The sequence below is a fragment of the Poecilia reticulata genome, chromosome 12 (genome assembly GCF_904066995.2).
Source record: "Poecilia reticulata chromosome 12, P_reticulata-male-v2, whole genome shotgun sequence".
NCBI lineage: Eukaryota > Metazoa > Chordata > Actinopteri > Cyprinodontiformes > Poeciliidae > Poecilia > Poecilia reticulata.
In genome coordinates, this window is record NC_088841.1 from 11,374,556 (window position 1) to 11,389,182 (window position 14,627).

The following is a 14,627-nucleotide window of genomic DNA, read 5'->3' on the forward strand; positions in this document are numbered from 1 at the left end:
CACACCACGGAAACTACAGTCTTGTTTATTTGGGACTATCCTAAATGTTTTCTCGCTCCATAGTGATGCAATGGTTCCTTCTCGAGAACATTTCTACTAAGGAGCAGCATTTCCCCTCTGGATGCATGCATACAAAGTACACTGCTCAAAAAAATAAAGGGAACACTTTAACATTTAAGTGAACACTGAAGTGTTCCATTCATTTTTTTGAGCAGTATTTAAACATTAGGATACAGTGTTGAAATTAGGATTAATAGAATTTTTTCAATTTGTAAATTTCCAGAATTTTGGGAGAATACTTTTGAGATTTTTTTTTTTTTACTTTAATTTCTTCATCTTTCTAAGTCGACGTTTCCTTTGTATTTGGCAGAAGAACTAACCATAAACCTAGCTTTCAAACATTTTGACTTGGGTCAAACTTTTTGGTTATGCTGCACAATTATCTTGCAATGACTTGCTGCAGGTTTGGCCCATTCCTCTTGGCTCAACCACACATTCTGTGCTCTGCTCACAGATTTTCTATGAAACTGAGACCAGCTCTTTGTGACGGCTGCTCATCACAAAGAGCAGCTTTGTGGCATCCTTAGAGTTATTTTCCATTTTGAAGTCACATGCTTTACCTTTACCCCTGATTTATTTAGATGTTGCAGTAATATTTCCTGCATCAGAATCATTTTTTTTTTGTTGACCAATACAAATAAATTCACCCTCAAATCCTTTTCACTAAACTTTAATTTTGCGTAGAGATGAGCCGCTTTGATATTTGCATAAATATTTTTGCTACTTTTGGTCTGACCAATATTTACAGTCTCTAAGAAAACAAAAAAATAAAGCAAATTACCACATACAGTTGGCCACAAATCCATACTCATGTGTATCATTGATCAGCTTTTTTCTGTTTAACACCTCGTTTTTATAATGTCATATTGTCAGATCTCAAACTGTTAGCATTGTCAGCATGATGAGTAAGAGCCAAGCTGTGTTCATTTTTGTCTTTCAAGCTTGATAAGAACCCATAGGATGCTGATTCGCTGGAGGAATCAGCATCCTATGATTCCTCGGATGCTGAGGATTCAATCTAGATTCTAGATTCTGCAGATAAGAGGTCACATCAGTCAAGTTTGGAAAATTACACTCATCAAGCTGTAAAAAAACTAATATAGGCAACTTAATTTCCTTCTTTATTAAAAAAAGGAGAAAAGATTAGAAAGGCAGTTTCAAAAACATCATTTTCTCAATGTATCTTGCAGTTAGTGTCAGCAGTTGGATCCTCAATGAATCCTCCACAGTGCCCCTACAGGTCGCCTGTATATTGCATCTGTTCACAGCTTGGTGCTGATTTCTAAGAACAAGCACAACCATCTCTTACTGCTGCACAAAGAATTTTTTATTTTTTTACAAATCACAAAAAATGTTTCACATTCACATTTTGATGGTTGTCAGTGTAGATCTAAGCCCTGAGCTTTTGTGATCTGAGTCAATGGGACCTGAGCAAAGACGGAAATCTTTATACAATTAAATAGCATTTTTAACCTTACATTTTCAGCTTATTATTAATTTTCTTTTCACTTTTGTGAAATCAATTGCTTTTGTATATATTTTTTTCATATCTTGTCTGGTTCTTGAGTGTAATAATTTGAGTTACTGCATTATACTAACATTCGCACAATTTTAATCAGGAATTTAGTACCACTATTTCGAGCTTATCCCACGCAGGGTGTGTCTGCTGGGTGTTATAAGAAGCCCACCCATACTAACTCCAAACTAAGTGTTGAGAATAAACAACAGTGGGCTCTGAACCACATGTGCTCGGTCGTCCTTCAGCACATTTTATTATATTTGCAGCACAAGGAATGTTGAACACGACGCGCTGTGACCTCATTGGAGTAGGAAGTGGTCGTCTGTAAACAAACTGGAGCTGCAACTTCTCCCGTGAGGATTCTGAAAGAATTCGTCCGACAGACAACTAATAAGATCAGAATGAGTGAATCTTCATACAATGAGCCTCTGGGAGTTGCATTTTTTTTACCCCCAATGAGTCTAGGGGTTCTCATGACCTTACAGTCAGAAGTTTCGGACAGTCGGTGACTTCTGGAAAGATGACGGGAATTTTTTTGGAGATCCAAGCAGACGAAAGGGTTTTCCTGTTGGGTTGGAATAAAGTTATTTTAATTCAATCATTTTACAATTTGAGATATATAATAATAATTAAAATATTGTTTTAATTCATACTCATCTGGAACATTCCCAAAAGGCTTTTGATGTGCACTGAACAGCAGGAGTACCTTTCACACAGCATGTTTAGATGAATCACATAAAACTAAGAGAAATCTGAATATAGACTTGGGAAATTAATAGTTCCCTATCTGATCCAAGTTCAACATCCAAATTGGCTGCTGTGTATTTAATTCATTGTTACAGTTTGGGAGGGGAAAAAAAGTTTATCACATAAAAACTAAGACATGCATGGTTCTTCAAAATATAATCATATTTCCTCAGTGATGGAAGTTACACTCATTTATTTATTTCTATTTACTGTTAATAGCAGTGAGAAGCACAACAATCATTCTAATACTTTCCTGCTTTTCCAGCAAAGGCTCTGTTTAGTTTGTTTTGAAAGTGGGCGCATAGATGAGGGGAATAACATCACACCTAAGAACAGTGAAGGACAATGAGCATGCTCACACTGTAAATAAAGGCTCAAGAGTTCATACATACCACAACAACGCTTTCTCTGAACCTGAACTCAGAGACCTTTGACTTCTGCAAGGCACCACTCTTTTATTTTTAGAGGGGCGGAGGATAACATCCCAGTATAAATACAACGTAGCAACAGAACGCTGCAAAGTTGATGTTGCAGAATAAAGTAGTAAGCTACATATTTAGCATAGCTGGGATTTTTTTTTTTTACTACACTAACTAGAGTGTCACTAAGCTCTACTTTCTAAATATATGACTTTCAAATGTAAACCTTTTCATTTTATGTGTTAATACGTAAAATGAAAAAAAAAAACATACTGAAAATTTGTCATACATAACATGACATCCAAATGGACTAAACTTGGATTTGATGTCAAGAAAGGCAGAAAAAGTCAGTGTCTGCTTAAAATTACTCAACATAAGCTTCTCTCTTGGATAATCAAAGAAAGACAGAGAGAGAGAGAGAGAGAGAGAGAGAGAGAGAGAGAGAGAGAGAGAGAGAGGACAATTATAAAACACCCTATTTTCTGCAGACCACTGACATAAACTAAACCTAATTTTATCCCTAAAGTCACCACACCTTCAAAGACGCTTGTTTTGGGATTTCTGCTTCCAGTCTGCTCAGCATAATCAGAATATAAATACATTTCAGGCTGTTAAAAAAAACCAACAAAAAAACCCTGCATGACTCTCAGCTGAACTGCATTCAAAGCAATCTTAACATTTGCTGACCAGTGGAGTAGACAATGATTCAAAACGAGAAACAAATTAATACAGAGCATTCCAACAAAGCAGTCCTAGTTTTAATTTTAAAAAATATATATAGTAGAAAGTTTTTGTAAATCAAAGCATTCACTGACCCCATGTATCTATTTCCATAATGGAGTCTGTTCGGATATTTCAAGTAGTTCCGCAGTAACAAGAAAGAAATGCTTGTCTCATTTCTCCATTTCTTTGCGTTAAATTTACAAATCTAACCCGCTTGGATTCCTATACGCATAAAGTGTACACATGCACGTATTATGGCACATGAATAATCTATGAGCGGCTATATGTGGATGTAATAATGATCCATTATCCTCTCAGAGTTAGGGTGAGCTGTCATTCCGTTCAAGGTCACGTCTGACTTTTTGCATGTTGTAACAGCGCCCTCTGCTGATGAATTATGAAATTATTTATTAAGACATTTCAAGTTTGCGTTTAAATGTTCGTTTTTGCAAACGCGGTCCTTGGCACACATTTTTATATAGTAGTGGCTCTTATGTCCCATAATAAACTACAATCGCCTCAGAATTGTATATGAAAATCTATATGAAAAGGGTTAGCAGGTGTCTGTCTGGGTTTTGCAATTCTTGCAGTCACGTAATTATGATTAAGATTTTTTTTATTATTATTTGTGCAGTTTACAATTTTGTTAAGATTAGGTAATACAGTTAGCATTAAGTTTTGCAGGAAACCATTCACTCTTTCAACGAGGAAGATATTTTACAAATTTTTGCAATTATAGGTTTAAAAGTGGCAATTTTTCTGATCACATTTTGACATCTGATCAAAATGTGACTCCATCAATGATTTGACATCAGACAATACCTCTCTAATAATCCAGATAAACATGTGTGAGCACTTTATTTATGTTAAGAAGCATTGCATTTTGTTGGTAGAAAGTGAATTATGAACACTCAATTAAGATACTAGCACAAAACAGGAAAAACATACCCTGCAATTTAAAGTAAAAACAAAATATAATACCATCGAATTGAATAAAGGATGACTGCAAACATCCATATGTGCATAGGTGGTACTTTTGAAAATGTTTCAGCATAGCGCCTCTAGAATGATACCAGATAGGAAGTAATTCAGGAATTCAGGAAGTAGGAAGTTCCACATGTAGATGCTCCTCACAGAAAAGGCTGCTTATCCCGAGGAAGTTCTCACTGTAGTCAATTTGTGACAACCATTAACTCAGCTGTTCTCTCAGGCACGTCTCACTCTATGTTTGCATGGAAAGTTCTAAGGAAGAAACTAGCAACGTGTTTGAATCTGCTGTGCCCAAAGTGTATTTGTGGTCTGCATGTTCGTTAATAAGTTGATTTCTTTAAGGAAAATCGTAGACTCGGTTTATTTTTCAGAATTCAAGCAAACCAGCATCAGCTTCCAAAATGGCAACCTGTCCAGCTTTTCAAACGATGTCACCATGTGGAAGGCAAGAGTAAATAATAGTAACATTTTCTCATTCTTACCAATCTTCATCTTTCTTATGACCTTAGAGGGTATCTGCAATCAGCTACATTCAAAAGGCAAAATAAAAAGTTAATTGTTCAGCAACAACAAAGCCTTACATACAGGAATATTCTTGTTAGCAGCTTACTCACTTTGTTGCATTGTAGTTATGCAAGAACTTGAATTCAAAGAAAAATTGTGCCTAAACACGTGAAACGCCACAGACTTGGGTAGAGATTCTGAACATTTTGCTTTCTAAGCTACTCTCTATGTTTTTACTGAGACATGTTGCTCCTTGTGTTATCGAATCAAGATTAAAAGTCACTTTTAGGTCAGAAATCTGCAAAGTCGCAAAGGCCAAAGCTACAGAATCTAGCTTCCTTTTTGCTGGTTTAAATGTTGTCTGGGAAACACAAGCAGAAAAAAAAAGAAAATCAGGGTTGGAGAGAAAATTAGGAGGAAGACAAAAAAAAATGTATCCATCTGCCTGAGTTCCCATCATTCCAGTCAGTGAGATGATGCATTTCCTGTTTCTCTTTACTGGCCTCCGTTTTGATGTTTCTAATCAATGTAATCAATCGCGTACTTTAATTTCCTTGTTTGCACGGTGCATGTGTTGTTTCCAATAAATCCTGTCACTCCACCGTTCTGGTAAACAACCTGTTGAGGCTAGGGTCACACTGTAAATACCAGAACATCTATTTGTATCTATTATTAGTAAATCGGTGTTATTTACTACTTCATTCACGCACCTTTGTTTTTACAGCGGCCGCAGTGACGTGCTCAGGGAGTCAGATAAAGAGGTTTTCTCACCAATGCTTTCCTGTTATTTTCAAGGCTCCTTTGTTTTGGTTGCAGGACTTCGACCTGCTGGTTCTCAAGGGAACTAGAGGAACACTTGAGCCCGAGCACTTGAGAACGCTCCTGCCCCCACATAGACGACCACCATATCTGTCTGTACGGCTAAGCACGTTAATCTGATTTCATGCTATTCGAAATCTCTGGGGTGAATGTTGCTTTTTAAATGTAACAGTTTCAATCCACTGGAATTTACTGCAGTACTCCTCTCCTCTATTTTTGACAAGCAGCCACCAAAGCTAAAGTTAACCTCAAGATATTAGTATTTTCTTTTTGATAACCAATGAACAATTAGGTTCATGTGTTTTGCAGTGGTTTAAATGTTCTTTTCTTTTTATGGCCCCTGGATGATTCCCTCATGGAGTTATTTTGGTTGGAAGGGTTGGATCTTCACTGTACTTGAAGATCCAAAGCTTTAGAAATGTCATTGTACCTTTCCCAGGCTGTGACATGTCAATAACTTTGATTTTCTTTTGCTTTTGAGTTTCTTTTTGTTTGTTTGTTTTTTTGTTGTTTTTTTTTCAGATCGGGGCTGTTCAATAATCAATCAGACATGGGTGTGACCAGAGAAACTGAACTCAACTTTCCAAACAATTGTGGTCAACCAAAGAAAATACCTAAATTAGCAGGCTGACAGGGTTGGTTTAAATAGATTTTTTCATTTTAATTAACTGATATAAATATGTGCTTGGTGACATTGATGACCCCTTTTGCACCCCCCCCCCAAAAAAAAAACTAAAAAAAAAACACACACTACAGCGTGTTTATTTGAAATATATGACAATCTGTTTCAATGTATTTCATTATTCTTTTTAACTCTCGTCCTTTTAGTTTGTCAGTTCCTTTTTCCACTTGTGATGAAATTTGAATCCTTTCACAATGGTATTCCTATATGTTTTTAAATCTAAAATTCAGATTATCACTTTGCAAACAATTTCTTAAAATTAGGTCAGCAAATTCCAAATGTTTATGATAAACATAAAGATCAGAAAAGTCTTTGCTTCCTACTCTTTCAGAACCTTACATTTCAACTTTTCACATTGGTTCGTCTCAAAGGAATTTTCTTTTTATCATGAATTTACATATAATTTTGCACATCTCATAAATGTTAATATGCCAATGATTTCTCTTGGACGCAATCTGCTCACTTGATGTTGAGATGTCAGCTCTCAGTTTGGCAATAACAATAAAAAGAGCTAACTCTCAAACAGTCGACTGAGCCGTGGCAGTCATTTATCACTGATAAATTCCAAGCTCTTGCAGTGTCACTTTGGGAAAAAAAAAAAAAAACTGCTTTAAATTCCTGGGCAGACACAACAACAACAGGAAGAAGTACCATTTTCACAGGTGTCAGGAAGCACAGGAAATAAACAGCCTGAATACGGGAAAACATTTTCCTACCAGAAAGGGTGAGAGGTGAGGTTAATAGGAGTTATTTATAGCTAAGGGAGAATTATTGTGAACATTTGTCTGGTATTACTTATTACGGTAATTACTTTTTTTGAAATTGAAGTACTTTAACAATGCTGCACTTTATTTTAGTGGAGAAGCCTCAATATATTATAAAGTGACAATGTTTACAGAATAAAAACCATGAAAGGCTTTTTAAATATTGTATTCAATCATTTATAATATCGACAACATGCTGTATGAATAGATAAGCTTGTTAGAAATGTGTCTTTTTCCAGGTTAAGTAAAAGTTCATAACACTTCACTTTGTATTTCAGCACTTTTAACAGATTTTTACATCAGTGAGACATTTTGCTTGCTTGGGAACACCGATTTATTTGATTTTCTACCTTTGTGGATGTTAGGCCACCTCACTATTTAAAAGTCAAGAATGTGGGAAAAAAAATCCCTAGCTTCAGTGTCATGGCATGTGAATTTGATGGATATAAAAAAACTCTTCTTCCTCAGGGTGCACACTTCTTTGCCATCTTTTTGCACAGCTTGTTAAGCTCCAAAGCTTCTATTATTTATTTACCTGTGAAGCAGATCTGTAGAGTTTGTCTGCAGAGATATTATTTTCCTGTGACATTTGTTCAACTATATCTGAGTTCAAAACTAAAGTTTGGCACAGGAAAACTCAGAAATACTTAAAGAATGTTTGAAAATGTTCGACTAAAAGTTTTTATGGACGTGCGGTACTTGCAAATCAGCAAACTCCAGAAGCTCCAGGAATATATAAGACATAAGACTTCAAGTGACAAAAGTGACAAAAGTCAGTTATAAGTTTTTATTGTGGAGTATGTTCAAACAAGGACAGAGAGCTACATATGATGCTTTTTTTCCCCCCAATAAAAACTGGATAATCATGGAAATAAGTGTTAAATGAACAAAAATATTGCTGTAAGTTACATTTAATAAGAAACAATATACAATGCAAAAGATCACCAAAAAAACACAAAGGCCAATAGGAATCAAACATTCCTTCATTTATATTTATTTCAGTGATTTCCAATTTAGGTTCAATTTCCAATGATTTGCCTTATCACATCCTGTACATTGCAGACAAAGAAATGTTGTCAGTATGTGTCAACGTTTAAAAAGTTATTAAAATGGTGATAGGAAAAAATGAACAACATAATGTCAACATTTAGAATGTATTTTTCTCTTTTTGATTTAAATCTCTGAAGAGTTTTAATTCTACAAGATAAGTGCTGTAAAACTCCTGTAAAAATTTCTAACAATTTTGCTCTTATGGACTTTATGCTTCATCTAATGTCACGTTTAACTTTTTCTGATTTGAAGGCATATTGTTTTTGACCTAAATGTTACATCTGCAACATGAAAATCTAGTAATCCTGGAAATTTCAGGACATTTCCACTATCAAGTTGTTGGTTACAGTATAGCAGTCTGCTTTAACAATTCTGGACATGTTATTGGTGTCAGGAAATTAGGCTTCGTAAATGTTTTATACTCATTCTGACGACTTCAAGCCAGTATGCAATACAAGGAACTGTAATGGGCCTTTTGATTTAATTTAATATTACAACAGGCTTTATCAAACATCATAATAGAAAAAAAAGAAAAAGAAAAGCAACAATTAAAGAGCAGAGATAACACTGCATATCTATATAAAAGATGAAACAAAAATCAAACAAGTTTTGAAATGCTGGTCAAAAAGTTTTTTGTTAAAACATACATTTTGGTTTATTTATAAATTAATGCAATAGTGGACTGAACATTTAAAGGGTTGTTTCTCTTTTTGTCAGCGAGGGTTCAGTCTTTTTGGAGCCGTGGATCTGTCTGTGCTCTGTGCAACCACTTGTCCTGATCCCACTTCAGACCCTGAGAAAACAAGTGAAGGAGTTAATTTTTTCTTTCCTCTTTTCACATACTGAGATCTAATGTGATATAATGTACATTGAGAGCAATTTGTCGGAAAGCACAGACTCACCTGTTTGTGGTCCAGTTTTGAGCTTGCTGGCAATTTTGGCAAAGAATGTGAGGGTAAGACAAGCTCCAGTTTCCCTGTCACAAATGCCTCCTTTGCAGCTGCAGGTCTTGCGGCACTCAACCCCATAGGTCCCATACGGGCAGTCTGCAAAGCAAAGGAAAACACTGGTTTTGTCACAAAAGCCCAAATTACATAAAATATATTTGAGTGGAGAAACGATAGTGCATATAAATGCAACATTTTACTAGGTCTGGAGATATGGCTTATTTATAGACTATAAGATTGTGGATAAATTGCTGACCAGAGCGCTAAAAGGAAAGGTTGTAAAACCATAAAAGGATCAGGATTTGAGCATAAGATGCAGTACTCAAAAAATAAATAAATAATAATAATACGACTAAGATTTCAGGTCACACCTTTGCAAATCCCGTATTCGTCTCCATAATCGTCCTCATCCTTGTAGAACTCGCAGAACAGCCCCGGTCCGCACTTGACGCCGTGCATCCCGGACACCGTGCGGTAACAGTGCTCGTTTCTGCCGGCCGCGCAGACCTGGCAGCAGCCGCAGTCGTCCAGGACGGTCCGCGTACAGCGCTGCGTGTCGCCGCAGCGGTCCACGCTGCATCTGTCCGGGCAGTTCACCGCATACTTCACGCCGGCGCTCCACGCCTCAGCATCATGCAGCATGAGTGAGGAGAGCACCGTGAGGAACACGAGGGACATCGCTGGATGCGGGGTGGCTGGATAGAGCATGTGGAGACGATACGAGAGGAGCTGCGAACTCGTCTGAAGGACTCGGGTTGACTGACCCGCGGTTCATCAGGTTGCACGGTTATCAGCAATGAACAACTTTGTTTTGCCGATGGCCAATTTCCTCATTCCGGTGTTTCTTTTTCTTTTTTTTTTTTTTCCTTTCTTTGCCCAGCAGCCTTTTTTTTTTTTTTTTTGTTTTTTTTTTTTTAGAAATCCGGCTTGGAAGTGGGATCAACTGGGAACCTTCATCCAGGAACTGAAGTTGGCAGGACCTGATGTCATGAGTTATCTTTGGTTTGTTTTTGTCTCAGTGACGGAACACCTCAGCGTCAGATGGCAGCATGAGGACCTAGTAGGATGTGGAGTTGTTCCCCTACATCCACACAAGTTTCTTATAAATAACTATTGGGAAGCATAGGCATGAGGGCTATATTTAGATTTTAACGAAATTGTGTGAACAACAAGCAGTTAGGGTACCTATTAAGTATTCACTGTTTGCAGTGAGTATTCAACGTGGTCAATCATCTTTTTGTTTATCTTTAGAAAACAAAATTATTTAATTACAGAAAACCTGCTAAGCCCGGTGCTTGGGGTGTCATGCAGCGGTTCGCTGTGTTTTTGAGTTAAAAAATGCTTATAGTTGACAGGAAATTTGAACATATCACTTGATAATTAGGTGTTATTGGAAGACTGGAAGATTAATAGCTAAACTCCAACTATAAAGTCTAAAAAAAAAGGGTAATTGTTAAAAATAAATAAAATAAATAGCCTGGTGGGGTGCACAAGTAAAGCCTGGTGGCCCGCCAGGCTTATAATACACTGGGGAAAACCCTGTGACTTGTTTACACAACATTACCACCATCTAACTGTCATTCAACAGTGAAATTTCTCTGACAGACTCTGGTCAGTTCTCTTCTGTGATGCTTCTGATAGAACCTCAGCAGTGAAGCTAAATAGCAAATCATGTGTGGCTGCAAGGGGAAAATAATAAACATTTACTAATCAACATTACTGAATTAAATGCCTTATTTGGCCCCTGCCAATGTAGATACCAGAACTATTTGGGTCGCCATGGTGATAAAGTTGATATGACGACAATGACAATTAGACCAAATTCTCCATTTGTCTCTCTAAGTAGACAATGCAGAGGATTTTACAGATGGTAAGTAAGGTACAGCTTCTCTTTCTCGTATTGCTCTGCTTTTTTGTGTTGTTTACTTTCTATGGTCATCAGCTGATAGCTTGTGATCTTTGCTGATAATCAAATTATTGCCCCATGTGATTCATGGCCTCAGCTTTGTTGTCAAAACATTTCAATCTCTCTATTGGCGGGATATTATTATGGAGGTTCTGGTGTTTAACTTTTCCCTGGTAAAACTTCATTCTGACCTTCAGGTTTTTTTTCTTAGAGAGCAAACATTTGTCTTTAATTTAGACTTGTGCAATTTTTTTCAACAAGAATGTAGTTTAACGCCAACATTGACAGCAGCCTTTATAGGTGCCTTGAAGACATGTTAAGATTTCTGGATTTTTCTTTTAGCATGTTGCAGTCTGCTTTCTGGGAGAACCTTCTTGGACAGTCAGACCTCTATTGATTACCCTTAGGTGTGTGTGTGCATGGTTGCATGTCCTGTGTGCCTCTCTGTTGCCCCAGTGATGAACTGGTGTCTTCTCCAGGATGGACTCCACCTCCTGCCCGCTGACTGCTGGAGGTACACCAGACCCATGCAACGTTAAAATTGGTGGGTACAAAAAAAATGGGATGTTTTATCATTTGGCTGCAAGCTATTTGCTTTATTTTTTAAAATAGGTTTGCAATTATTATTATTATTAATACTATTAGTATAATTTGTGTAATTGTTATTACTGTTGTTTTTCTTAGACATGGAAAAACTCATTAGGGTTTTTTCCTACTTGACAAGATATTGTCGTTGTTTTTGTTGTAATAATATATAATGTAATATAATACCAAATAAACTGATATGTGGATCCTATAAGGTAACCCACTCACAAATGTCTTTAACGTTTTTTGAGGTTAAAGGTGGATTTGTGGCTACCAAATGTTAAACAGAAGAAAATGCAAAAAGGTCTCTTGTATATACAAAATTATTTCTTCTACATCAACAGATGTGAATGGAATGTGTCCTTCTGGGGTTTTTGTCAGTGTTAGAAATACAAATTTAAACCAACCAAATACATTTGTGAGCCATCACTCCGAGACGCGCCGTGGCGCTAAAGTGGCGACCCACCGCCCCCTTGCATCAGTGGATAATGCTCCGCAGAAGAAGCGGGGAAACGCAGGGGAAGGCTGACATGATATTTGCGTCCGAGGGAGACCTCACTGGGACGGGACGGGTAACGCAAAGCAAACACCCTCGGAGGCTCGCCGTCAAGGTAACTGACACGCCTGCGGCCCTCTTTCATTCTATCACCGCCAGGTAAAATAGACGTAGACCGAGCTTCGCTGTTACACAGCGAGGTGTTTCTGCTGGGAGCTGTCAGAAAACAAGCGGAGGTGGGGCTCGGTCTGTCGGTCTTTTTAACGTGAAGCAGACTAGCAGCAACTGCAGTGCAGCCAGCCAGCCAGCCAGCCAGCCAGCCAGCAGCGTTAGCTCAGCTGTCACCGCAGATGCAGAATAGTGTTACACCAGCTGAATGACATGGAGGTGTCCGCTGTTTAAATCCCCATCCAGCAGCTCCGTGTTTATGTTGCTGCAACCGCCAGGCACCGAGCCAGAGAAAGAGACGTCAAGACTGATATATTGGCAAAAACACTGATAAATGGGCAGAAAGATTGAAACCTGAAGCGCAGGAGGATAATGTCGTTATGTTTCAATAATTTAATTATCCTCCAGGCTGCTCGTTTGTGCTCGACTCTGATTAACTTTTCATTTGGCCATTATAAATACAGTGTCCTCTGTACCTCAAAAGCTTATTATTATTATTATTATTATTATATTATTATTATTATTATTATTATTGACATGTAGCTGCCTGGTTTTGCAGTGGTTGTGAACGTTTGCACTGCAGCAAGAAGATCTTGAGGTCAAATACTGGCCAGGGTTAATGCATGATCTCCCTATGAGTTTGTGTGTCCTCACCAGGTTCTCTGGCTTCCTCCCACAATCCAACGTTTCCCCCTAATTACCTTTAGTTATCAGTGTGTGTCCGTGGTTGTTTGTCTTGTGTTTCCCCTGGTGACCCGTTCAGGATGCCCCCCACATCCTGACCTGTGATCGATTGTGGATAGGCACCACTCTCCCAGCGACCCTTCAAATATGAGTCAGTGGCGATGATGGCTATAAATGATTTGATAATATCTGCAGCTGGCTTTCTGACTGGCATCCAGAGTGTACCTGCTTTGGATCTGGTCGTCCTGGAAACAGCAGCTCAAACTGATAAGTCAGCATCCTCTTCCAGCTGATCTTAGCATTTTCCTTTATGTGTCAAATGTAGGTGGTTAGGCGATTTAAGTAAGCCAGAAGTCTTTGGTAATCTATGAATGAAGTGAAATGAGATGCTATTCTGTTTTGAAGTGATGTGTCTCTAGGGTTTTTGGTAAAACTAGAGATTTAAGATAAGCCTCCACAAGATCTCACATTTCTCTCCCCATGATAGGATAACACAAAGTGGTGCATAGTTATAAAAAATCAGTAAATGACACTTCAAATTCAATACAAAGAAAAGTCTGGAAAAGTGTGCCGTGCACTAGGTTTTGACTTCTCCTAACTCTGATACCTAGATATGAAATTCAGTGCAACCGAGTTCCCTGAGAGGTCGCCCAAATCACAAATAGAACCCACCTGCGTAATTTAGTCTTAGCCTAAATATAGCTTTTCTGTTAAGCTCTCAGAGTTTTATTAAAGATTGTTAGTGAGCAAACAACCTTATGAAGACCAACAAACCACACCAAACAAATCCTAAAAAAAAAAAGTTGTGGAGACCTTTGAACATCTCATTGTTCTTACCCATCATCATCTGAAACTGGACTGAAAAGGGCGAGACTGCAAAAACCTAAAAAGGACATGGCCGCTCACATAAACTGAAAACCTACTCTCATTAGCAAACTTTAGATGAGCTGCAGACACCCAGAACGCAGGTGAAAAACCAAATTGACAGCACAGTGATTAGTCAAGCATTCCACAGCCTGTATGGGACAGGAACAAGAACAAAGCCATGGTCGAAACAAAGAAATGACACTGGGGGAGATGAGACCAGAAAATGTTTTAAAATGGTTGTTTGTGGGGAAACCAATTGTAAAACATGCTTATTGAAGATGACGGTGGTGGCATCATGCTCTCTTGTTGTTTTTCTTCAGCTCAAACAGGGAAACTGTTCTTGCTGAAAAGATGTATGAAGCTAAATTCATAATTGTCCTGGAAGAGTGTGTTGTTTCCAGTCGTCATTATCAGTCGGTAATCAGAAAAGGACATTTTCCGGAAAAAATGAGAAACTAAATGTTTTACTTGGGAGAAGAAAAAAAAAGGATAAAAGGGGAAATTGTAATTATCTGCTGCTTCACATTTCTGGTGTTTTCTTGCTTTCGTTGCCTCGCTGGTGAGTCTATTGCTGTATCTAAGCTTGCTGTTATTTTTGGACTGGGTGGAAACCGTATAGCCCCCAGAAAGCCTTTAGCCTGGCAAGAGACAGGAGATTTTCAGACTATGATCAAAGTCACACACTTGATGATATTTC

General features: G+C 37.8%; 2 protein-coding genes and 1 long non-coding RNA gene across 12 annotated transcripts in view; 1 reads left to right on the forward strand and 2 right to left on the reverse strand.

Moving 5' to 3' along the window:
* Positions 1 to 1,168: 1,168 nt before the first annotated feature.
* LOC103473891 (uncharacterized) lies at positions 1,169 to 5,187 on the reverse strand. The gene is made up of 2 exons (XR_535086.2): positions 2,030 to 5,187; positions 1,169 to 1,941 (listed from the first exon to the last, which is right to left on the reverse strand). It is a non-coding gene; the product is annotated as an uncharacterized LOC103473891 (long non-coding RNA).
* Positions 5,188 to 8,000: 2,813 nt separating this feature from the next.
* On the reverse strand, positions 8,001 to 10,072 carry esm1 (endothelial cell-specific molecule 1). Its single transcript, XM_008424526.3, has 3 exons — positions 9,596 to 10,072; positions 9,180 to 9,323; positions 8,001 to 9,070 (listed from the first exon to the last, which is right to left on the reverse strand). The coding sequence occupies exons 1-3, from the start codon at positions 9,930 to 9,932 to the stop codon at positions 8,991 to 8,993; spliced, it is 561 nt and encodes a 186-aa protein (XP_008422748.2). The 5' UTR covers positions 9,933 to 10,072; the 3' UTR covers positions 8,001 to 8,990.
* A 143-nt stretch (positions 10,073 to 10,215) lies between these two features.
* Positions 10,216 to 14,627, forward strand: part of LOC103473888 (putative E3 ubiquitin-protein ligase HERC1) — a 50,078-nt gene continuing 45,666 nt past the window's right edge. For 8 of the 10 annotated variants that reach the window (XM_017307858.2, XM_017307851.2, XM_017307857.2 and 5 more), the window contains exon 1: positions 12,096 to 12,326. The gene's annotated coding sequence lies outside the window, so the exon portion shown is untranslated. Of the gene's footprint in view, positions 11,675 to 12,094; positions 12,327 to 14,627 lie in introns of those variants that run through there. The other 2 variants (XM_081613172.1, XM_017307855.2) reach the window with 2 other exon arrangements.

What these genes read in the sequence shown, in the direction of transcription:
- esm1 (XM_008424526.3), bottom strand. Translation starts at nt 9,932, where the DNA reads ATGCTCTATCCAGCCACCCCGCATCCAGCGATGTCCCTCGTGTTCCTC. An exon ending in CGAATACGGGATTTGCAAAG is followed by an intron (nt 9,324 to 9,595) that starts GTGTGACCTGAA and finishes TTTGCTTTGCAG; the next exon opens with ACTGCCCGTATGGGACCTAT. An exon ending in CAAAACTGGACCACAAACAG is followed by an intron (nt 9,071 to 9,179) that starts GTGAGTCTGTGC and finishes TTGTTTTCTCAG; the next exon opens with GGTCTGAAGTGGGATCAGGA.